At 26.9% G+C, this 26,408-nt stretch overlaps 2 protein-coding genes across 2 annotated transcripts in view; one reads left to right on the forward strand and one right to left on the reverse strand.

Annotated features, from left to right (window-relative positions):
* Positions 1–346: 346 nt before the first annotated feature.
* On the reverse strand, positions 347–2,050 carry LOC136085330 (jerky protein homolog-like). The gene has a single exon (XM_065806627.1). The coding sequence runs from the start codon at positions 2,048–2,050 to the stop codon at positions 347–349; it is 1,704 nt and encodes a 567-aa protein (XP_065662699.1).
* Positions 2,051–3,573: 1,523 nt separating this feature from the next.
* LOC124811140 (p53 and DNA damage-regulated protein 1) overlaps positions 3,574–26,408 on the forward strand; it is a 44,420-nt gene continuing 21,585 nt past the window's right edge. Inside the window, exons 1-2 of the mRNA XM_065805005.1 lie at positions 3,574–3,696; positions 21,655–22,919. Of these exons, the coding sequence (XP_065661077.1) occupies positions 3,676–3,696; positions 21,655–22,062 (429 nt within the window). The 5' untranslated portion in view covers positions 3,574–3,675 and the 3' untranslated portion in view covers positions 22,063–22,919. The remainder of the gene's footprint in view (positions 3,697–21,654; positions 22,920–26,408) is intronic.

Raw genomic sequence — 26,408 nt, forward strand, 5'->3', positions numbered from 1 at the left:
AAAAAGTTAAAAGAGGCTCAAAAATATGCTAAAGCTTAAGCATATTTCTAATAAAATATGCTTATTTCAATACTTTCTTAAAGTGTACGCGTTACTTAAGGTTAATGGGTATAAGAAAAATAAAAAGTTGACTTATGCTCTGTATTTGCTTTGGTTTTAATGTAGCTGAATTAATGTTATAGTATGATAATAAAAAATAAAACATATATACTATATACAAATGTTATCAATAAAATCAAAGATATGAACTTCGCATTCCTTCTCGTCCGGACCAATAAAGGTGTCATCTGGAAGAATTTCGTTGGCACTTTCATTTATAGCATCATCTACCTCCACTGGTTGAATATCACCCCTGATTTCCTATGGGTTGATCACTTCCAGGATCAATGATGGATGGTGGGGGAACTTTATAACAATCAAGGCCCTCTGGTTTAACTAGCGAATCTTCTGAGCCATCAGAAGTCATTAAACATCCAGTCATCGTCCAACATTTCTTCCTTTGCTTGTCATACTTTGAAGTGTTTAAAGCTTTCCATGCTTCCCCTGCCCAATGTGTAATCAAAATTCGTCTCTCTTTTGCAGTGTAGGGCATTTCATTACTGAACCATCTATCAGAATGATTATCTCTATCGAGCCATTTTTGATGTTCAATGGTAATAAGTCTTTTCAGAGTGGCAGCATATCCTGCGTCAACTGGTTGCCAAAGGTCAGTGGCACTTGGTAGACCGTACCAGAGAAGTCCTTTAGCAGCAGCCACAGCATCTTTAAAATCCTCCTGCATCTGTCCCTTCAAGTTGTCCAGCAAAAGAACAAATTTATCAAGCTTTTGTTCTTTTACAAATGGAAGAAGTGTTTTATCACACCAGTGCTTACAGACGTTTTGGTCTAACCAAGCATTTTGCTGGAAGTAAACGTGAATATCTTTGTGCCATGCTAACTTTTCGTCTTTTGAAATGCGTTTTCCTTGACCTCTAAAAATGATGGCTAGCTTTGGTTGCTCTCCTTCTGGGCGAAACATAATTTGAAGGGAACATTGCCTTTTTTCCAATCCTGAGCCGGGTTGTGAGATCCATGTATTATGTGTTGCACCTTGACCCTTGGGTACATACTCATAAGTTTTCTTACCATGAACAACAAAGGGAAGTGGGCTCTGGTCAACATTGAGCCTTTGTCCAGGTTGGTACCGTCCCCATTTTTTGTCGTAACTTGGATCTTTAGAACCTGTTCTGATACACTTTTCTCTGAATGTGGCATGCCATTTCTGTAATAATGGTTCCATTTCTTTCTTATGTTTCCTTTTGTTTCTTTGTTTCGATCTCATTTTTAACTCTTTTTTTTGTAAAAATCGAACTATAACATGAAGTTTTATTTCCACGTTTGGATCAATGTTTAATTGTATATTTCTAGCTTTACTCCAAAGCCAGGAAAAGTTTACAATATGACCTTTCGATCTGGCTTGTAAAAATTCATTGTAAATAGCTTCGTACAGTTCAAGATATTTTGTGGAACGTCTTCCCTTCAGAAACAATCTGCGATAGGATGATTCGGCATCTTTAATAATAGTTTCTTTTTTTTTAAGCCATCGCGAAATCTGACTTTGTGTTACACCAAACGACTCTGCTATAGTTTCTTGATTTGCCTCATAACCATAGGCGTTAATTGCTTCTGCTTTAAAGGCAGCAGTATATTGGTGGCGTTTCTTACCAGCTAATTGGCGAGACTCTTCACTTTTTTTCATTTCACTAACAACTTTGTTGACTATATTATTGAGCACATCTTTCACTGCTAGAGTGATAAGTTCTTCGTTTCTTTGAAGAACTTGTGATTGTGAATGTTTACAATCTTGTTTGCTAATTCCGTGAATAACTTTAACATGAAAAGCTAGTCCTTGTTGGCTTTTAAATAATTTTTTGCAATGTTTGCATTCAACACTAGTTTCAACAGCTTCTAACGGCAATCGGATTGCACTCATTTCTCCTCTGTGCATAACATTTTTTGTGAAACCAAACGCTGCCAATGTAGGCTGCTTTCTCTTTATTATCTTTGACATTATTATTATTATTTTATCAGTATCTGAAAATAAAACTTAAAAATAAAATAAACATTTTAAATAAGGTATTAAATAAACTACACATTAAAAGCGAGAGAGAGAGAAAAAAAAAGAGAGAAATAAAACACTTCAGAGCGACTTCTAAACTTTATGTTTTTATGTTCAAGTATTGAGGTTTAGGTTTTGCAATACAATGACTTCATTACTTCATTAAGTCATTGCATTGCAAAACATAAACTTCGATTTTTGTTGTTTTTGTTGGTTTAAATTTAGAAATATATTTAAAATCTTTAACTAAATAAAATTCTAATTTTTTAAATAGTTTATCAAGGCTCAGGAATATGCTTACATATGCTTATTTTTTTCCCAAATCTGAGCCTCTATATGCTTATAAGCGTTATGCTTATAAAAAAAAAAACATGTAGATTGCTGCCTCAAAACCCAAAGACAATGAATGTATACTTCACTGCGCATGTCTCTATTAAAGTCAGCCGATACGCGCATATTTCACTGCATGAATAGTTATTAAAGATTCTTAAAATGTCTTTGAGTGAAATATTTATTTATCATTATTACAACACTGATAGACTTTTTTTAAATCTATTTTGTTTTCACTAAACTGTAAAATAAATAACAAAATCAATAATTGTTGTTGTTGTTTACTTTACAGTCTGTCAGTCTTTTAAATAAAATAAATTTAAAAAAAGTACATTATTGTATGCACAATTATTGTGCATAAGAAATAACAAATTAATAATTTTTCATCTTTGTTTATATGACTCACCCTCCACCGTCACCCTGTAGTACACAGGCCCGTAGCAACCGGGGGTAACAGCATTTTTTGAAAAAATGACTAAAAAAAAAAAAGGTCCTTAAAACTATTTTTATCCAGCATCGCCCTCTTTCCCCCCCCCCCCCCTCCAATATAATTTTTTTCCCACAGGCCTGGTACATACATAATTTAATCACAATAATTCTTTCACTGAATAACCTGCTTTCAAATATTTGTACAACATCTTTTATAAATTCTCACTTATATATAATATATATATTATAATCTTTATTCCACTCTCTCTTTTTTACGGCCAAAAAAAAGTGCTTAAACTTGCGATTAGACTTTTTTCTTTAGTTGCGAATAAAAAAAAAAAAAGTAACAACGCAACTTAAAATACTTTATATTAAAAAGGATTTTATAAAAAAAAAAAAAAAGGTAATTGTTTTAAATGTAAATTTGTAATGTAAATGTTAATTTATGTATTTAAATTTAAATGTAAAAAAATGTGAATGTAAATTTTTTATGTTTTTCAAGAAAGATTGTTTATGAAAATTTATTTGTCTATTTTATTTTTTAAATATATCCAAACCCAATAATGTGATTTGAAGAGTATATAGAATTCATATAAAATCAATTATTATTTGTGAAGGAATTTCTTCAACAAACTGACGATTATGACAAGTAGTGCAAAGAAATCAATAAGGTTAAAGCCGATTACAGACACACCTATTAAATAAATCATTTTCACACCTATTAAATAAATCATTTTCACCTGATAAAAGACGAGCTAATGTTGTGAGATTATATCTTAAAGATGTTTTCAATCTTGAAACTTTTTAATTAAAAAAGGATGACAAAACGAAATATAAAAGTATAGATATTAATAAAATATTAAATTTTTTAATTTAAATTGTTAGTTTTATATTATTAATTCAACTTTTTGCAAAAACTGTTTGAAAAAATAAAAATTATTAAATGCTTTATATAAATATAATAATAAAAATACTATTAATAATAATAACAATAATAATAATAATAACAGTATATATATATGTATATATATATATATATATATATATATATATATATATATATATATATATATATATATATATATATATATATATATATATATATATATATATATATGCATTTATGCATTATATTAAACAGAATATGAGGTATTTTAGTTTTCAGTGATGGAATTAGTTATTCTATTGATTTCTATATTTTTGGATACTATTTTGTTATATAGGTACGAACCCCGGTATGAAATATAAAATTGTAAAAACCTCGTTTTTCTTATTAGCAATGTGTTTCTTTTGTGTATCTGTTGGTGTTAACTTTAAAAATTTAATTGTACTAACTTTAATTTTTTTAAAGCTTGATTAGGTTATGTTAGTAGGTATTAATTTGGTTGACATTTAGCGCATTTAAGGCTTTTAGTTAGGGTTCAGGCTGGGTCTTTTTTATAAACAAGTTTTAATGCATGTTTTCGTTTTATATGAAAAGAATTCAATTTGGATTGTGGGTACTTACTATCTAAAACTAAAGTTAAATTCATCCACAGATTTTAAATTTTGTAAAAAAATATTGTAAGTTACAAAAGTTATGATAATGCAAATTTTTTGATTCCTTCTCCCCACACACACAAAGTGAGGGTGTAAATTTTGCATGGTTATAACTTTTGTAATTTACAATATTTTCTACGAAATTTTTGCAAGGCCTCCTCATTTGGCATAGATATGAACATGATATTTGACATAGATATGAATAAACTCCCTCCCTCAATTTGAGGGGGCCACAACTTTACATGGTCATAAAGACTGAACACTGAATAATTTAAACATAAAATTTGAAATCTGTTTAGGAATACATAAGTAGTTTATTTTTATGAAAAAACAAATAATTCAACTCATTTCCCTAACGTTTAGAGTAGGGGGGGGGGGGGGGTAGGATTTTAGGATTTCTTGTTCCCATTCTCCTATGACAGTAATTTTTTTTGTGAAGAATCTTTTCGTCATACATATGAACGTAAAAAATTTGGAATATTCTTTTTGTCTAAAAGTTGGTTATTTTAAACATTTAAAAATATTCCTACATCACTGGTTCATACATTCAAAAAGACTTTTAACTGAAGTTGAGGAATAATATAATATATAATATAAAAATTGCTGTACAAACTATTTAAGTTTGGTGAGTCAAAATTACGTTGAGTTTTGACTGTAACAGCCGTTAAATGTAAAATTTCGCAAATAAAATAAAAAAAAAAGTTCGTAAATAGAGTTTTGTTTCAAAAGTTCAAAATTTTGTCTATTCTATTTTTGAACATGTTTTTGTTTGCAGAATCGATTGCATCCTGTGACAGTAAATTCCAATAGTCGACCACTCTGTTTGTTGAATAATAATACCTTATAATAATATGAAAACATCAAGATATTTAAATCCGTGTTTTAAAAAACCCAGTGTTCAATTTGCCTTATTTTCTACACTGATAACATGATTTTCCCATTTGAGGTCATTTGATATTATCACACCTAAATATCTTTCAATTTCTGTTGAAAGAGATTTAGGTGTGATAATATCAAATGACCTCAAATGGGAAAATCATGTTATCAGTTAGCAACATTGGTGATTTGAATCCTCAATTTATTATCAAATTAGGAGGTCACATTTGCAAAATGTGATCTCCTAATTTGTAACTAAATTGAGGATTCAAATTACCAATGTGCATTCTTTTACACTTTTCTCTGTTGAATTTAATAGACCCCTTTTTCAACCAGTCTAATAACTTAAGTCTTCTTGAAGAGCATTGTTGTTACTTTCATTATTAATTACTGGCATTATTTTTGTATCATCTGCAAATAATTCTAATTTATTTAGTATATTTACTTTTAAGTCATTTATAAATATGAAAAACAGGAGTGGACCGAGGACAGAACCTTGTGGAGCTCCACTTGTGACTTCCTGCCAATCTGAAACAAACTCACCCAGAACTACTCGTTGTTTTCTATTATTAGGAAATAATTTACACCATTGTAGGTTATAGGATTGAAAACCATAACCATAAAGGTTGCAGCATAATTTCGATAAAGAAACTGAATCAAAGGCTTTTGCAAAGTCCAAAAATATTATATCAATATTATTACCAATTTCAATTTTGCTTGTTATAAAATCTAAAGTCTCTAATAAATTGGAGCAACAATTTTTACCATTAACAAATCCATGCTGTTCACTTGCTACTAACTTATTTAAAGCCAAATGGTTCATCATAACACTGTGAATAATTTTCTCCATTACCTTGCATACTATTGATGTTATTGATATTGGTCGATAATTTGAAGGATCTAACTTATCTCCTTTCTTGAATAGTGGAGTTATGTTTGCAGTTAACCATTCGTTTGATGTAACACCACTATAAAATGACATTTTAAAGATCAGTGATAAAGGATGGAAAAGTGATTTTGAACATTCTTTGAGAACACGAGGATGAACTTTGTCTACACCGATTGTTTTATTAACATTAATGTTTACTAACTGATATTTAGCATCAGTGTCATTAAAACTAGGATCGCTAAAATAAAAATTACATTTTGAAGGAAAAGTTACATGGTCTAATACCTCATCTATTAAAAATACTGAAACAAAATACTCATTTAAACAATTTGCAATATCTACTTCATTTGTTATAATTGAACCATTAAAGGTTTTGAGTGCTTTAATTGAATCTTTTATAACTATTTTACTATTTAAATATGCATAAACACTTTTAGGGTTGTTCTTTGAGTTTTTAGCCAGATTTAATTCAAAAGTTCTTATATCTTTATTGACTCTTTTTTTTTTACATTTTTGTTCAATGTTTTATAGTTATTTACCATGTCAGTTTGTTTAAATCTTGAATGCCTGCATTTGTACCATAACCTTTTCTTTAACTTAACCATTTTTCGAAGTTCTTTAGTCATCCATGGAGCATATTTTTTACTTGTATCGTAACTAATAATTGGAATAAATTTATCATATCTAGTATGATATATATTTAGCCATTTTTTATAAGCTTGACTAGCATTTAAATTTTTAAACTCATTTTCCCAATCAAAACTTGTAAAATATTTTGAAAGTTCTTCATAATTTCCTTTAATATATAATAATTTTGTTTTTATTTTTGGTTTTTAATCAATGTTGTTGTTTTTATAAAAATATTTGAAATTCAATATATGGTTGTCCATGTTCAATTCCACCTAATAAAATAAGTTTGTGTCATCCGCAAACATTATTATATTAAGTTTTATTTTTGAGGCTTTAGCAAAACCATTAATATATAACAGAAACAGTGGGGTCCAAGAATGAAACTTTTAGGAACACCACATTCTACTTTTTACTTTTAAGTTAGTTTTGGATGTGTATCTTGATCTGAAATAATACATTGTCGCTTGTTACAACGGTAATTTTTAAAATAATCAAGGGTGATAATATGTCCCTTACCTTTCCAATTGTCTATGCAAATAGTTATGGTTTACAGTGTCGAACATTTTTGACAAGCCGAAAAGATTTGTAATTTGTAAAAAATTTTTATCAAAAAAATTACTTATTAATTAGATCTAACGTCGCGTGTTTAATTGAGTAATTTGGAAACTGAAGTAAGCTTTTGGAAACGGAATCGTTATTTATTTAGGATTTTATTTTCAGTAAAATATTCGTATAATCTGTTATTGATTAATCGTTCAAGTTGCTTAAAGAAGATGGAAAGTATATGTCTGTAGTTATTTAATATAACCGCTTTTAAATATATCGGTACAATTTTTAAATATATTGGTACAATTTTTAAATATATCGGTACAATTTTTAAATATATCGGTACGATTTTGGCTTTTTTTAGTTTGTCCGCAGCAACACTTTTCTTAATTAATAACTTATATATTATGAATATGGATTTTTTCTATTATCGTTTAATACTCCATTAATACAAATATCATCTATAACTAGCATTTTACTCAATTTCAAGGAATTTAGGGCAAATGTCGATTTCTTCATAAATTTGTTCCTTAAATTTTAGTTCACTAATGGTCTTACTTAGATATGATTTAAATGAGTGATTAAGACAATTAAATTTTTAGGGCCAATATTTACAAAAAATTTAGTTTTTCAGCAATTTTATTTTTCTTATTGTACTTTTTATTGCTTATGACAATTTGACTTGGTAAACTATTGATATTTTTGTTGCTAATTATTTCTTTCCATGTTTTTTAATGCCAAAAATTGCATATTTTTCATTTTTTTAAATAAATGTTTGTACCGTTTCTAAGTTTTTAACTTCTTTGCATCACTATTTTTTAAAAATTTGATGTTAAGCTTTAGCTTTTTTTTGTGTAATTTTTTTATGTCACAACCCAGTGGGCACGGGACTTAAAAAAACATCTTTTGAACGTTCAAAAGACATCTAAAACGTTTAAAAGACGTTTAAAAAATCCCCCCATGCTTGCTAGGTAGTGGTCTGTGGACACTGTTTTTTGCTTTTGTGTGTTATTCTATAATAAGAAAGTGATTATTATAGTTTTTTTCGAGAAAAAAAATCATTTATAAAAACGCAATTTTTTAAGTAAATTTTTTTTACGTAAAAAAAATGCGTTAACTCGAAGAATTTATCGCTGTTCGTATTTTTTTCGGCCATTGCTATAAAGCATAAAACATATAAAATTCACGTACTTCTTTTCTTCGTAACACGTCATTTATTTTAATTATTATTAAGTAGGCCTACTTAATAATTTTATTAGTTATTAAGTAGGTTGTGCTGTCGATTCCATTTCTATAAATATTTTTACATTCTAGTATTTGGTGTTTAAAAAAACATATATATATATATATATATATATATATATATATATATATATATATATATATATATATATATATATATATATATATATATATATATATATATATATATATATATATATATATATATATATATATTGAACGTCGTAATAGCATAAAATAAGTAATTATAAATTTAAAAAATAGAAGTCTTTACAGAGAAATATTAACGGACAAAAAATTATACATAATAAACCAATATATTTATTACAAAATAACTCGGTAAATAATCAATCAAAATAACCAACTTGTAAAATAATCTTTTGAAAATGTAAATAAAATTTTACGAAACATGTCAAGAATAAAAAACATCGTGTTATTTTAAAAATAATTACTTATTTTATTATATATATATATATATATATATATATATATATATATATATATATATATATATATATATATATATATATATATATATATATATATATAGCATAAATTAAATATTTTATCTTAAAAACGAAATTTTTTGAATATTTATAGTAATGGACTTTTTTCTTCTTCGCTTTTTACAGTAAAAACATCGTGTTTTACGGGAAAAACGTCGTTTTTATGTTTATAGCATTGGCCCCTGTTTCTAACACATTTAATTGAAATGAGAATTTTAAATATATACGAGCCAAATATAAACAATGTTTTATGCTTTGTATACATGTGGAAAAATGACTTGTTCCTATCTGTCTTTAAAGATATTTTTACTCCGAAACCTATCAACAAATACAATTTGAGAAATGAATTTTTAAATGAACCTTTTCGTCAAACGAACTTTAAACAATTTTGTATTGCCTATCGGGCACCACACATTTGGAACAAAATTGTTTTGCCGAATATTGATTTTGAACTACCCTACTTTTTAAAAAGTAAATTAAAATCCTGATTTTTTTGTTAGATGACATGTTATTAATAATAATATGAATTAATAACTTTGCCTTTACTTATATACATTTATAAAAAGATTATTCTTACTTGGTCAATTTTTATACTTTTTAGTTAACATTTTATTATATTTTGGTACGTATAAAAATATTTTTAGACCCAACTCAGACTCATCGGGTCTTAAAATGCCGGGTTTTCCCGGCATTTTTAGACCCGACGAGTCCGAGTCGAGTCTAAGAATATATATCGGTTCCGGGTTCGGTTCCGCATGTAAATACTAGCAATAATAAACTCAAATCAATTAAAATACTTGGAAGTGTTTAATACAAAACAGAGCATTTATTTTTACTTAAAAAATAAAACTTAAAAAAAACTAAGGCACTTAATGAATTGTCCGATAATCTAGAACCAATTCTTGTACAGAAGTTGGATGCTACAGAAAATGTTCGTTCGGAATTTGTTGATGTTGGTTTTATTGTCATTAACGCTTGATACAATTTTTCTAAATATACAGATCTTTTTTTAGTTTTTTGAAAATAATAAAAATTATTTTTTGATATCAGCTAACTTATCTCCGCAACTTGGCAAAATTGGAGATTTCGCACTATCTAATATTTTATGTAGTTCTTCCTCCAGTGTTAGTGGTAGTGTGTTTCCTGTAGTATTTTCGTTATTTTCAGTTGAATGCCCCTGTTCATGTGTGTTTTGCTGTTCTTCATCCTCACCAAATAATCTCTTCAGTAAATCTGTTATATATAATTGTATTTTCTTTGAAAGCATAGTACCATTTACAGGAGAATCTAATAGCTCTTCTATTTCTTGGTTTTTACGGCTATTTATTCGAGTTTTCATCGTCATTAGTAGCTCTCTACTTAAATTACCATTGGATTCTTTTAATATTCTTAACATAAAACCAATCGCTAATCGAGCTGTTGCGAGATTAGCATCGTCTCTGCTAAGAGCTTCAACAGTTAATTTAATAAGCTTTAGAGTATTTTCCAATTCATTTAATAATTCAATATTAATATTTTCTATAAAATGTACACTTCCAATATCTTGCAGAGATTCTTTAATGATGTAAAATATTTTTAAAAAATCTAGATATCATTTCGATCATTGAGTTCTAACGAGTTCTTAAGTCTCACACTACCTGAAGTTCATTTCCTAAAACTATTTTGATCTTTTCTTGCAAAATATTATTTCTTACAGAAGAGCTTTTAAAAAATTTAACAATTATACGAACACTTTTTATATTTTCTTCTACATTGCCTAAATTTGTTAGTTCAACTTGTCCGTACTCTTCGACCTCACCGTCGCTCTCGTCAGAATAATAATTTTCATTTTGATCATCATTAATATCATCTTGACGATGGTCATTTCTATCTCCATCAACGTCATCTTCATCTTGCAGGACGGTAATACTTTTCTTTTTATATAGTACATCACAAACAGCTAAGTGTACAGTGTGATTCAAATTATAGAGACTAGGAGATTCTCGTCCAAATTTTATCATTACACTTGCACCGTCGCCGGTTGAACCAGCTCTATGTTTTTAAAATTAATATTATATGTGTTTAAATGTTGTTTTATATTTTCAACTGTACTGTACAGCTGTACACAAGTTAAAAATTCTCACTAAACCCAGATTATAAACTTCAGAGTCAATTCCATGCAAATTGATATTGAGATATTTCCGAATTTTCATACTCATCCATCCATCAAGTGTAATGCTAAATTGTCGGCCTTCTTTATTTTTTTTCTTGTAACAGTTCTAATATTTCCAACTTCTTTTTTTCATAAAACTTACGAAATAAATTCATAACATCTCTTTCGGCTTTAGGAAGATTATAACTTAATTTTACTAAACTTTCACGAATAAAACTAGACATTGTAATCGCCCTAACTGATATACCATCAAGAGCGGTTATTTTGGAGAAAATTTCTTCTAAAGGCCTTCTTGCGACGGAAACGAAAGTGTCGAGAGTTTTAAATTGTTTGGTCCCAGACTTTTCTCCTATTTCTTCCCGTGTTAGTAAAGAAGTTCCATGTTTAACTTTTAAATGTTTAATCATTGAAGAAGTATTTCCATCTTTGTTTGATATTATCGTTAAACACTCATTGCATTTTCTACTTTTCAAATCGGTACATTGAGTAAAATATTCCCACACTTTAGAGTGCTTCGGCATAATGGGGCTGTAAAAAAATGTTCTTGTAAATTTATGATATTTCACTTTTTTCCTAAAATAGAGAATTAATTAATAAATGAAAAGTGTTTTTTAAGTTTTTTAAATACGCGCTAAAAGAATTAACTTATTAAATTCAATCTTTCTAAACAAAAGTTTTTATATCAGCAAATGCTTTTAAAACATTTGCTAATATAGAAACATATTATATTAGCAAATCCTTTGGAGCATACGCTTATATATAAAAACATTCGATTAGAAAAAATTTGAGTTATGAAGTTGATTCTTTTGGTGTGTATTCGGACATACATGGAAACATACATAAACTTGAATGTTCTCAAAACATCTAAAAAGCCGTGGCCAAGTTCAACTTTAAGTTAGATTCACAAACCCTACTACTATATTTTTCTAGAAAGGTAGGGATCCAGCTCGACGACGCACCGCTGCCAACGAAACAAGGCAAAACATTCAAACCATGAGACTCGCCGAGTCTTAAACCGGGTACCGGATCCGGGTATTTACCCACAGACTCGCCGAGTCAGAGTCCGGGTACCCGTAACCGAAAATCCCTACCTGTCACAACATATTTAGACTGTAATTGTTTCAGAAATTTGAATGAGGAGCTTTCTAAAGATGGTATATAAATGGGTGCAAAAATGAAGCAGATGTTCATCGATAATTTTTTAAAATTTATAAAAAAATTTTTTAATAACATAAATGTTAGGAGCTTGTTCCATATTTGGAAGTTAGTTATCTTAAACATCGAAATATGCTGCATCCGCCCCTACTGCCCTCATATTTGGGTTGGAAGATGGCAAACTTTTGGAGTGGTTTTTTGCAAAACATTCTTATTTGACATAACCACAAATATACTAATGTTTGGAGTGAGCACAATGCCTAGAAGTGTCCGATTTGAAACATCAACAAATCCTGGGCGCCAACTTTTTTGGTTTTGTTTTATGCCGCCCGATTTTCTTTTTCGGACGATTGTTTTTTCAAGTATAATGTGTTTGGATTTGTAATCGAGATTACGAATATGTTGTCTGTCATTAGGATAATCGTGATTTTATAATACGTATTTATTTCAATAGAATAATGTTTATGAAAAAAGAGATCTTAATGCCTCTTTTACCCTATATTTGTATATATATAACATATAATAATTATATATTTTATATATATATATATATATATATATATATATATATATATATATATATATATATATATATATATATATATATATATATATATATATTGTATAATTATTATTGTTGTTATATATATGTTATATTTTCAATATAGTATTAATATATTATTTATTATATATATATATTATATATATATACATATATTATATATATATATATATATATATATAATATATGTATGTATATATGATATATATATATATATAAAATATGTATATATATATATATATAATATATATACATATATATATATATATATATATATATATATATATATATATATATATATATATATATATATATATATATATATATATATATATATATATATATATATATATAAATAGAGTTCTCAATGTTCTTAAAAAACAGAGCAATATTAAATTAGTAAAAACACTTATCTAATTTTTTTAGATAGTTTAATTAATTTAAATAATTTTGGTAAATAATAAAGACAGAGCAGTACAATACTCTAAAATACCATTTACATTTAAAAATTAACGTTTAGAAAATTTCATAAACACCACTAGGCAAGTGATGCATTTCGATCCAAACAATAAATAAAAATAAATATTTAAAATGTTTAAATTGTTCCACAAAGGTGATACAACTGCTCAGAAATTGTACAAGCAAAGTGATACTGCTACATTTGGAAAATTACTAGAAACAAAACGAGCTCTAGGTGGCTTGAAACAAAATTTGGAATTAAGAAAAAAATTAAAAATGTTAATTGGGTAATTTAAAGGAAAGTTAACACATAAAATTTCAGCTAAAAATGTTGAGCGGTTGACAAGATACTGCAATTTTAATATTGACCTGGTTTCCCAAAATGACCTGGTTTTCATAACATTCTGAAAAAATATTTTTCTTAAAAAAATAAGAAATAAAAATTGCAAAAATATGAAAATAAGCACATATAATTTTTTTTTGATGCTGAATTTAATAAATGTACTTAAAATGCTGAAATGTTAAAGGAACAATATAAAAGGAACACGCTTACAAATTAAATAAAACAACTAGTTTCTAAAAATCAACTTTGGGACCCAATATCTCAAAACACCCCCGTCAAAAATTTTTTTTTTGCTGTTAAAATTTTCAGTTGTTTATAATCTTACTAGGCACAAAAAATTAACCTGGAAAAACAACTTAAACATATAGAACTTAAATTTCAAAGATATATCAAATTTTCAATATATTATTTAAAATATTAAATTTAGTTTATAGACTCCTTAGAAGAAAAAAACAAAACAATTTGTTATATTTAAGGAAGTCTTAATTATATGATAACTTAGTTAATTGATCTTAACAACTGAAAAAAACATCCTGTTTTGTTTTTATATAAAAACTGACTAAGTATGATATTGAAGTGCATTTGTTTTTAAAATTTTGACAACTATAGTTTACAAAAGTTTATAAAAACTAGTTTATAAAAAATTCAGTTATAGAACAACATTTATTGGTAAAATTTTATTTAAATTTAAACAAATTAACAATTTGATATATATAGATTGTATGTATATAAATATATAAATTAACAATATCTATCAGTGCAAAAAATTATACAACAGAAGGATTCTGAAAAAGTTTGAATTATTTTTATATAAAAAACTTTTTTTTTTACTGAAAATTAGGTAGGAAAAAAAATCTCTTTTTTTTAGGAAACATATTCATACTTGAAGGGGACCTGGGTATCTTCATATCTAATGATCTAAAATGGAATCAACACATATAGGTTGCAACACGTAAAGCGATTATGATACTTGGCCTATTAAAAAAAGACATTTAGATCAAGAGATATGAAAGTTTGGAGTAAATTATACACTACGTAAGTTAGGCCGCACCTGGAATTCGTTATTCCGGTATGGTGTCCTTACTTAAAAGGTGACATCAAAGAAATCGAAAAAATTCAGCACAAAGCAACAAAAGTACCTCATGATTTAATAGGATTACCTTACGCTGAAAGGTGTCGTCCGCTCAATTTTATTACTTTGGAAACTCGCAAGAGACGTGGTGACTTAATCCAACAGTTTAAGCTAGAAAAGTGTTTTGAGAGTATCAATTGGCATAATCCACCAATTCGCAGATCATCTTCCAACATCCTAATGCATGAATTCACATATAATAATGCTCGTCACAATTTTTTTACAAATCGTAATGTCAATGATTGGAATAACTTGTCGTCAGCATGCAAAAAGGTTCCGTCAGTTAACGCATTTAAGAATAGAATTGACAAGTATTTTTTTTCTCCAGCTGCAAACAGTACATCTTTTACTAGAGATGAGCTGCACGTTTATTAATTAATTCGTGCTTTAGCAGCTACAAATATTGGCATTTTAGATACTATTTGTCATAGATGTAAACTTTTGATATCAACTTACTTGCTATGAATAACATTTGCTTTTTTTTTACTTAAAGTTTATATTTCACAAACCATAGATTTTTGTATAATTTTTTGGTTTTGTTTGTTTGTTTTTTAATTATTTGTCATTTTATCTACGAGGACTTATTTAAATATATTACTATTACTATTACTACTTTATCTTAAGATATGTTCTATTGGCTTAATGACATCAGATGCATGCAAAGGCCAACAAGATGTTATTGAAACTTTAAGCAATGAAGAAAAAATAGTTATATCATTACGCTGTAACATTAAACTATCAAACTTAACAATATTATGTGAAAGACATACTACAAAATATTTGAAAATGTATCCTATATGGCACAAAGCATGTTGTGATCCATTCAATAAACATACAAAGAAAATCACAATTGTTTAAAACAATGTTTAAACAATTGTGCAGATAAGCTTTATACAATTCAATTATTTTTAGGAAATCTTAGAGTAGTTATGATGAGTCACAAGTCATGATGAGAACTAGTTTGAATATTGGTCCTGGGAAGAAACTTTGCAAACCTTGTAAGCAAAAGATTGCCAGAAAAGAAGATCTTAAAGAAGAGAAACAAAGTCACGGTGAACAATATGAGGATTTTCTAATATCATCATTCGAATCAAAAAGACAGGAGATCAATGAAGAACTCAAAAATTTTAATATATCTCCTTTAAAATCACATTTAAAGAAATCGACTCATATACTCTTAGAAGGAAAGCGAAAAGTTGTGCACATCAAGAAAATGGTAAGTAACGTTACTAGAAAAACTGAAAGTCAAGTCAATGTTCCCTTAAAACTGTGTTATAAAATATAATATGAAAAGAAGGCTGAAAACTTTGATGAAATTTTGAGTTTGATAAAAGAAAAAGTTCTATGTTCTGACAAAAGGACTATACACCCCCAAGTTGGTTGATATTAGAAGTACAAAATAACTTTAGAGTTACAGAATACCAAGCAAAGATAAAAAAGGATTGTTAGCTATCTCTCCCTTGTATAAAGGTCAAGTCTTACACAAAGAAATAAAAGATTCTGTTAAAGTGTTTTATAACTCAAGTGATTTTTGTAGATATATGCCTGGAAAAAAAAGATTATGCTAGCATTCAAAAGAACGTCCATAAACGAAAAAAACTGCTTTTGTGTAATTTAAAGGAACAATATGTATCATACAAAGAAAACAATCCAGAATTACAAATAAGTTACTCAAAATTTGCTTCACTTAGACCAAAGTGGTGCATTTTGCTAGGTCCAAGTGGTACACATTCTGTTGTGTTTGTTCTTATCACTAAAATGCCATATTGCTAGTAGATGCCTTAAATATTAGGCTAAAGTATAAGGGTTTACTTTCGAAAACTGAAAAACAAAGAATGCATGCTTGCACAGTGTGATAATTGTTCTGGTAAAGAACCCCTCACCAAATATTTTTATGAGATTTTGAGATACACTACAAGTAATGGCAAACTACTGATCGTGCAACACTACGTTCATTAAACTATTAGTATCTTGCTTTGAAAAGCTACAAGCTCATTCTCTTAATGCTCACTCTCAATCACAGTACCTTAACCAACTAAAACAAATTATGGATCAATCAAACATTATCATTATTGGTGACTTTGCTGAAAATTACGCTTTTGTAGTCCAAGATGAAATACAAAGCTATTATTGGAACACCCAACATTGTTCTTTACATCCATTAGTGATATACTATAAAGATGATAAAGGTGTACTGAAATATATTTCTTACTGTTTTATATCAGACGACATTACACATGATATAACTTATGTGTACAAAATATTCCAACTAATCATACCAATATTAAAAATAAAATTTTCCAATCTGTCCAAATTATATTTATTCACTGATGGTGGCGTAGGACAGTAATCTATGCTAGCTATAGAGAGAATTTACACTTAAAGTTGAATGGAACTTTTTTGCCACGTCCCACGGAAAGTCACCATGCAATGGGATTGGCGGTACTATAAAAATGTTAACAACGCAAGAAAGTTTACAACGAATATACAGAAACCAAGTTCTCACAACAGAAGCTATGTATGAGTTTTGTATTGAGAAAATCAATGTTGTTAACTTCATTTCTATAAAGGGATTGGACTTACAATTGCAACGTGAAGAGCAAATAGAAAGGTACACTGGTGTAACAACTCTACCTGGTACTTGTAGCTTTCATCAATTCATACATCTTGGAGATAACAGGGTTGGGGCAAAGAGGTGTAGTACAGACACTAATTATACAATAATCCACAATCTTAAAAAGAAATAAGATGTATTTCAACTTGATACTGTTACTTTAGGAGGTTATGTAGTCTATGATGATAAGTGGTGGATCGGCATTGTAACTGAAACCAAGAAGAAGTTGATGCTAAAGTTAAGTTTCTTTACCCAAAAGGTCCATCAATCTGTTTTAACTGGCCTAAAAGAGATGACTACTGTTTTATTCCCAACATCGACATATTGAAAAAGCTATCTGTTCCACAAGCTTACACCTCTGATACCTTTAAATATTTAAGTAACTTTTTAAATTAAAATTAATTTATTTTTATTTCATTCACAAATATTTTTTGGGAATTTCTTGAAAAAGTGATATATCTTTAAAATCGAACTTCTATATGTTTCAGTTTTTTTTCTAGTTAGATTTTTTGTGCCTAGTAAGATTATAAGCAGCTGAAAATATTAACAGCAAAAAAAAAAATTTGTCGCGACTGTTTTGAGATATTCGGCCCTAAATTTGGTTTATAGAAACCAGTTGTTTTATTAACTTTTAGGCATGTTTCTTTAACATTTCAGCATTTTAAGTACATATATTGAATTCAGCATCAAAAAAACATTATAAATGTTTATTTTCATAATTTTTTTCATTTTTATTTCTTATTTTTTTAAGAAAAATATTTTTACAGAATGTTATGAAAACCGGGTCATTTTGGGAAACCAGGTCAATATTAAAATTGCAGTATCTTGTCAACTGCTCAACATTTTTAGCTGAAATTTTGCATGCAATATTTTTTAAAATTAAGAATAATGTGCTTTGACACATCATTCCTAATTATAAGTATAACACAAAAATAAGTCACATGGTTCAATGGACTGGGTGATTTGATGTGGAATTACCCAATTGGTATGCTATCTTCTTTTTTTTTTTTAATTTTTTTTATTCACCTCCTCAAGGCCGAGAAGGCCACTACAGAGGAGAAGGCTACTTATTAGTGGTTAATAACCCTCTCTCAACTCTATAGCTCTGAAACACGAACCTTGACGAACAAGGCCGCTGCGCGGAGAAACAAGTTGAGCGCGGTACTACCAGGGACGTGGTGGGGATCGAACTCGAAACCTCTCGCTTATGAAGCGAGCGCTTTACCACTACACTACTACCGCACTACACCACTACCGCATAGTAGTAACGCTCTAACAAATATTTTCAATAACAAAATTTTCAACAAGTACCTCAATCAGCTATTAAATCAATCAATTTAAACTTTAAAAAGCCACTATTGATTTACATAAACTTAGAATACTAATTAGAGTTTAATGTTTGCTATCTTTTTGCTATCTAATTGCTAAATATCAAATGAATTAACAAATTACATTTATTTTTCTGCTGAAGTAATTATGTTATATTATTACATTATAAATGGTACGCATGCTATAACTCTACATTTACTGTTTGCAGGTTTTTCGCCTCGATTCTTATATTATAATAAATATTATATTGTATTATATATATATATATATATATATATATATATATATATATATATATATATATATATATATATATATATATATTTGCTAATTTTATATTTACGTTATTATGTAATCGTTTATGGCTACTTTTTAATGTCTTCTTTGACGTTTTTTATGTAATATTTGTAACGGTTTTTTTTTTTTTGTATTATATTTTATGTCTGATGACGATCTGTGCAAAAGCAGATCAAAGTATTACAAAGAATAAATTTAGTTTGTACGCAGCTGTTATTTTATGCTTTATATTTAAAAATATATATATATATATATGTGATTATATGATTTATAAATATATATATATATAAATTTATATATATATAAATATATATATATAAATTTATATATATATAAATTTATATATATGTATACATTTATATTTATAAATATATATATATAAATATATATATATATATATATATATATATATATATATATATATATATATAAATATATATATATATATATATATATATATATATATATATATATATATATATATATATATATATGTATATATATATATATGTATATATATAGAGAGAGATTTATATATGTATATATATATATATATATATATATGTATATATATATATATATATATATATATATATATATATATATATATATATATAGATTTATATATGTATATATATATATATATATTATATGATTTATATATATGATATATATGATTTATATATATATATATATATATATATATATATATATATATATATATATATATATATATATATGTATATATATATATATATATGTGTATATATATATATATATATATATATATATATATATATATATGTATATATATATGTGTGTGTGTGTATATTTATATATATATATATATATATATATATATATATATATATATATATATATATATATGTATATATATATGTGTGTGTGTGTATATTTATATATATATATATATATATATATATATATATATATGCAACTATTGTTCTTAAGATGCTAGATATTGTTATTATTAAAGCGTTTAGTGATTTATGTGATGCCATGCTGATTCTCTTGGATTTAGCCAAGGTATTTGATAGTGTCTCTCCACCTGTTTCAACTCAAATTAGCTGGTTATGGTTATTGTACAGAAATAATAGTTTGGTTAAAAGATTTACTCAGCAACAGGAAGCAGCATGCTGTTTTGCATAAAGTTTGTTCAGATTGGATTGATGTGTTAAGTGGTGTGCATAAGGCTCTATTTTTATCAATTATAGGCCAGAACTTGTTGGAAATTATTGTAAATTGCTTGCTGATGATAGTCAACTAATTTCCAAATTAAAAAGTATTCCTGATTTTGTCCATGTCCACACTGACATTTAAATGAATGATCTAGACAGTGGCGTATGGATTTCAGCATCAGCAAGTGTAAAGTTTTAAAGTTTCATGGCAGATCATTGTATCTCAATGACTTTCTTTACATGGTGAATGATGCTCAAAGTCGTATTCAATTAGAGATTTTGGATTAAAAGAACACTCGGAGTTAATATAAACAAGCTCAAATGGTCTGACCAAATAAATCAAACAACAGTTAAGGCTAATGTGGTGTTAGAAATGTTTAAGAGAAATTTAAAAAAATGGAATGTGTGTATGTTTTTTAAACTCAACACAGCTTATGTTTGTCCTCTACTTGAATACTGTGCACCAGTTTAGAGTCCATTCCTTAGAAAAGGCATTAAACAGCTTAAACAGGTAGAGACATGCTACTAAGTTACTGCCGCAGTTGTAGAACCTAAGTTAAAAATTAAGCAATTTTTTAAGCAATCACGTAGTGCCTTATTGAAACAGTCTCCAGACTTCGTTGTTGCTTCAGAGTCGGTTGACCAATACAAAAATAACTGTGACAAATGATTTAGTTAAATTTTTGGTATTAGAGTTGGCTCTTGATAAATTCCCAGCACATAGAAGTTTTAAACTTTTATTTTAGAATATCATTAAATTTAAAAAATACATATTGATTTAAACTATAAATTATACTTTCATTATTTTATCAGATTATTTTATTCACGATTATAAGATTGTGTCAGTTTTTCTATAACTTTTTTTTTACAAAAACAGTATAGTTGACTCTTTATATCGAGTAGTCGAGATATTGAGAGTCAACTGTATTTGAAATTAAATTAAAAAGTTGGTTTAAGAAGTATTAAGGAAAGAGTTAGGTTGAATTATAATTCCATTAAGTTTTTATAGACCTTTACATTTGATATACATTTGATTGTATTAGTTTTAATTTGATATATAGAGTAACTATAACAAATTTATTAAAGCATTTAAACGCCTAAACTGTTTTAAGTATCACCATTTGACAGGGAGTATTTTAAAAATCTGTATGTTTATATATATATATTATATATATGTATATATATGTATATATATATATATATATATATATATATATATATATATATATATATATATATATATATATATATATATATATATATATATAATATAAATTACTTTTGACTTTTTTCGAAGTTTTAATTACATTATCTAATTTTTTTTTAGATAAATTATCTCTGCAAAAAAATGAGCTATTCAGACCCTATGCTGCAAAGTCAAATAACTGAAATCACGTTAAGGACAATAACTGAAATTGAAGAGTTAGCTGAAGAAATAATAAGTGATAGAGCACAAATAATTGATTTTGATAAAAAACGTTGTGGAAATCGACAAGCTTTGAGAGAAACAAAAGTAAATCCTAAGGATAAAGAATGGATTTGTATCGGAAACTTATTTCTCAAAATTTCCCAAAAACAAGCTATTGAAATGTTAAAAAATGATCAAAATCTGATAGAAAAAGAAATAGCGAATGTTCATAATGGTTTAAAGCCTAAATTAAAAAAACTTCACGAATTAGAAGGTTTACCTAGTACAGATGGCTTTGACTTAAAAAGTATAAAAGCAGACGCTTAAAGAAGTCAAAATAAATTCAACCTCCTAAGTATTTATGTTGAGATAAATTTATTATATTTATTTCAATGTAATTGTTTTTACTGCATTTAAGTTTTTTATTATCGTATGCAAATGGTATTTTGAACCAATTCAACAACTATAAAATTAAAATACATAATTTATGCAACCATTTATAATACATATACAATAAATTAAAATATCCAAATTTTGTAAGATGTTTTACAAATTGCTCTTGAAATTTTATTCGAGGTTGATTTTTTTTTTTTTTTTTTGAAAGTTTAGGTATTATTATTGTATAATAAATAACCACTAAGGTGTTGAAAACACATGAGTATTGATTTGTAAATAGATGTGTATCCTTCGAGTATTTTTTGAATTTTTGCAAGTTTTTATTCTTGTTTTACTTTTTTTTTGTTAAAGAAAAATAATAAAAAATTTATTCCACATTTAATGCTATTGTGCTTGTAATTTGATATATTTTAAAGTTAACACATTAAAGTTAAAGATTGTTAAAGATGTGTGTTTAAGATTTTAGACATTAGTGTTAAAGACTGCTGGCCAAATCAAAGATTAAGTGAAAAAATTAAAATAAATTGGATCTGCACTAAAAACTAAGATGCTGAAATGATTTTTTTTGTGTGTTTTGCGCTATCTCTTCATGCTGCTATTGAAGCATCCTTATTCCAGGTCAAGTCTTCTGGTTATTGTTTTTTGTTTGCGCAAATATTTGAGAAAAAAAGAGAATTCGTTGGTGGCTGCACATCTCTATGCTGGTCCTTTATTTTTATACAGTTTGCGCTTTCTTTTGTAACATTTTACATCACACTTTTTCCATTTCAAATTAGACATGCAGATTGGTAAGGAGTTTTTATTAATGTTTTTGTTTTATTTTAATTTGGATTATTTATTAGTAGTCTCATTTTTACAATTATAGGGTTTTTTTTATTTGTTTTTATTTATTTTATTATTATTGATTTTGAGATACAGATGAATCAGCTTTAAGTTTTAATCAAAATTAAAAAAATGATAAAATACAAAAATAAGTTACTTGTTGTTAAGTCTAGTTTATCAATATAGAACAAACTTAGAACTTAAAGCATCTTGCTTACAAAGCGAACGCTCTACCACTACATCTCTAAGGTATAATCAAGGGTTAAAAAAAAAGTACGTATGTATAAAAATATAGTATATATATATATATATATATATATATATATATATATATATATATATATATATATATATATATATATATATATATATATATATATATGTATATATATATATATTTATATGTATATATATATATATTATATATATATATATATATATATATATATATATATATATATATATATATATATAAATTGGAATTAGGAAAAAATAAGGTCGGCAATAATTTGCCAACTTTAACTTGTGAGAGGTCTGCATCAGGTTGGCACAAAAAATGTGAACCAAAGGTTTGACCATAAAACATTGAATCGAGGTCGGCAATTTTTTGCCAAGCTCAAAAACTTCTAGGTCAGCTTTGCTGAATGCCGACCCTAATTCCAAGGGCTAATATATATATATATATATATATATATATATATATATATATATATATATATATATATATATATATATATATATATATATATATATATATATATATATATTCAAACAAATTTAAAAGTATTCTACACAATAGAGTGCTCAATGTTCTTAAAAGAACAGAGCAATTATATATTAGTAGAAAATCACTTAACAAAATTTTTTTCCATTTAACACTGTGTTTCATCAACAAAGATTCATCAGAAATGCTTTTCTGATGGATTTTATCAATTACTCAACATTTCCTAACTTCCGTGAGCGGCAGTGTGTATATATATATATATATATATATATATATATATATATATATATATATATATATATATATATATATATACACACACTGCCGCTCACGGAAGTTAGGACAGTGGAGATTTTTTCGAAAAAGCAAAATTGATATATAATTACGTTATAGAATTTTTAATTTATATTAATAAAAATTATATTTTTTATACATTTTCAATATAAAATATATTATTAGTCAGTTTTATGTAATAAAAATGTACAAAAACCATTATAATAATAAAAATTTTTTTTGTCAAAAAAACCCCCCTTTGATTTAATAACTGCTTTAACTATTCTCGGCATTCTTTCAATTAATTTTCTAATTGTTTCTTTTTGAATATTATTCCATTCCTGTTCTATAATGTTCTATAAATGAGATTTTGATGTTGGACATACAGTTCTAATTTTTCTATCCAGTTCATCCCATAGTAACTCAATGGGGTTGAGGTCTGGGCTTTGGGGAGGCCAGGTCATTACACGTAATACATTTTCAGCTTTTTTTGATTCTAAATAATTTCTACATAATAATGCAGTATGTTTAGGGTCATTATCATGCATCAGAATAAAATTATCTCCGATTAATCGAAGTCCCGAAGGGATTGCACTTGTTTCCAGGATATCTCTATAATGTTCTGCTCTCATTATACCATCGATTTTATGCAAATGTCCTACTCCATCCAGAGAGAAACAACCCCAAACTATCACGGAGCCTTCACCATGTTTTACTGTTGGAACCAGACATTGAGTTAGCATTTTTTCTTCAGCAGATCTTCTAATGTAAACTCTTCGCTTATTTCCGAAAACTTCAAATTTTGACTCATCGGTCAAGAGTATTTGTTTCCATTCATCCATCGTCCAATTTTTGTGGAGCTGTGCCCAACGGAATCTCTTCTGTCGATTAACTTTTTGTAGATATGGTTTTCGGATAGCAACACGACCATGCAAATAAGCTTTTTGTAATCTTCGTTTGATTGTACTGACAGAAGCTTTTTTTTCTCTATCACAGTTGAAAATAGCTGTTATTTGTGGAGCAGTTAACATTCGATTACGCTTACTGATGATTTTTATACGTTGGTCATCAGTTTTTGTTGTTATGCGAGAAGGACCTGGACGATTTCTGTCTTCCAAACTTCCAGATTCTCGATATCAACGAATCGTATAGCTAACTGTTAATTTACTCAGATTTAATTTTTTAGCTATTTTTCTAACTGTATAGCCTTCTTGAAGCAAAGTGAGTATTGCTGTCCTTTTTTCAACACTTATTGGCTTACCTTTAGGCGTATTTTTTTCAATATTTTGAATTTACACTAAAAAAATAATTTTTAATTTTACCTTAGAACTTCTGCACTTGAAATTTTTAAAACACTAACACAAAATACACAAAATATCTGCAAAAACACAGTAAACAATAGAAATACTTGTTAAATGACAAACTTAAAAGATTTGAGTTGGTAATGTAAAATACAGATTCATACGTGACCTTTAATATGTTTCTGCGTTCTCTGTTTATTTATTTAAAATGATAAGATTTTTACTTGTGAGTACAATTTATGTTATTTTAAATGTTAGTTATTTTAATATATTTACATTAAAATAACTTAATTTAGAATTTTTTTGATACAAATTTTATTTAACTTGATTTATTTTTATATAAACATGAATTTTACTAATATAAGTAAATAATTTTATAACGTAATTACATTTTTATATTGTTCTTTTGAAAAAATATTTTTTGTCCTAACTTCCGTGAGCGGCAGTGTATATATATATATATATATATATATATATTTATATATATATATATATATATATATATATATATATATATATATATATATATATATATATATATATATATATATATATATATATATATATTAGGGCTATGACATTTTTTGAAACTGTTGTGGCCATACTTCTATAACCTGAGAAATGTTGAGTAATTGATAAAAAAACTGGTTTAATGGTAGTCTAGTTGCAAAAATATCACCCCCCCCCCCCTTGTTAATAAAGTGATTTTTCACATAAAGCTTATTTCCAACCCATTTATGAACAGCCACAAAAATAAATAAAACTAATTGTAAATTATATTTAGTATTTATAAACATATCATTAAAGTGGATCAATAAAAGTAATTATTTTCAGCAAGTTAGTTTTAACGCTTCACAGTTCATTCTTTCCAATAAATTTCACATTTGCATATTCCCATTTTTTTTTAAATTTTGAAGGAGATCTTCCATCAATTTAACGCCTCGTTCAGCAATGATGTTTGTTCTTGGAATATGAACTACACTATCTTCTTTGCTCCAGTGTTTCATAAAGCACTTTAAAGCAGCTGTACACTTAATTTCAGTCAATGCATCAAGCATATAGTCATGATTTATCATCAAATAATTGTTTGCTGAACCAAAGTTTTTTCCATTGATTTGCAATAAGAGTTGCTGCACTTTCAAGTTCACACCTCCATG

This window comes from Hydra vulgaris, chromosome 09 (genome assembly GCF_038396675.1).
Source record: "Hydra vulgaris chromosome 09, alternate assembly HydraT2T_AEP".
NCBI lineage: Eukaryota > Metazoa > Cnidaria > Hydrozoa > Anthoathecata > Hydridae > Hydra > Hydra vulgaris.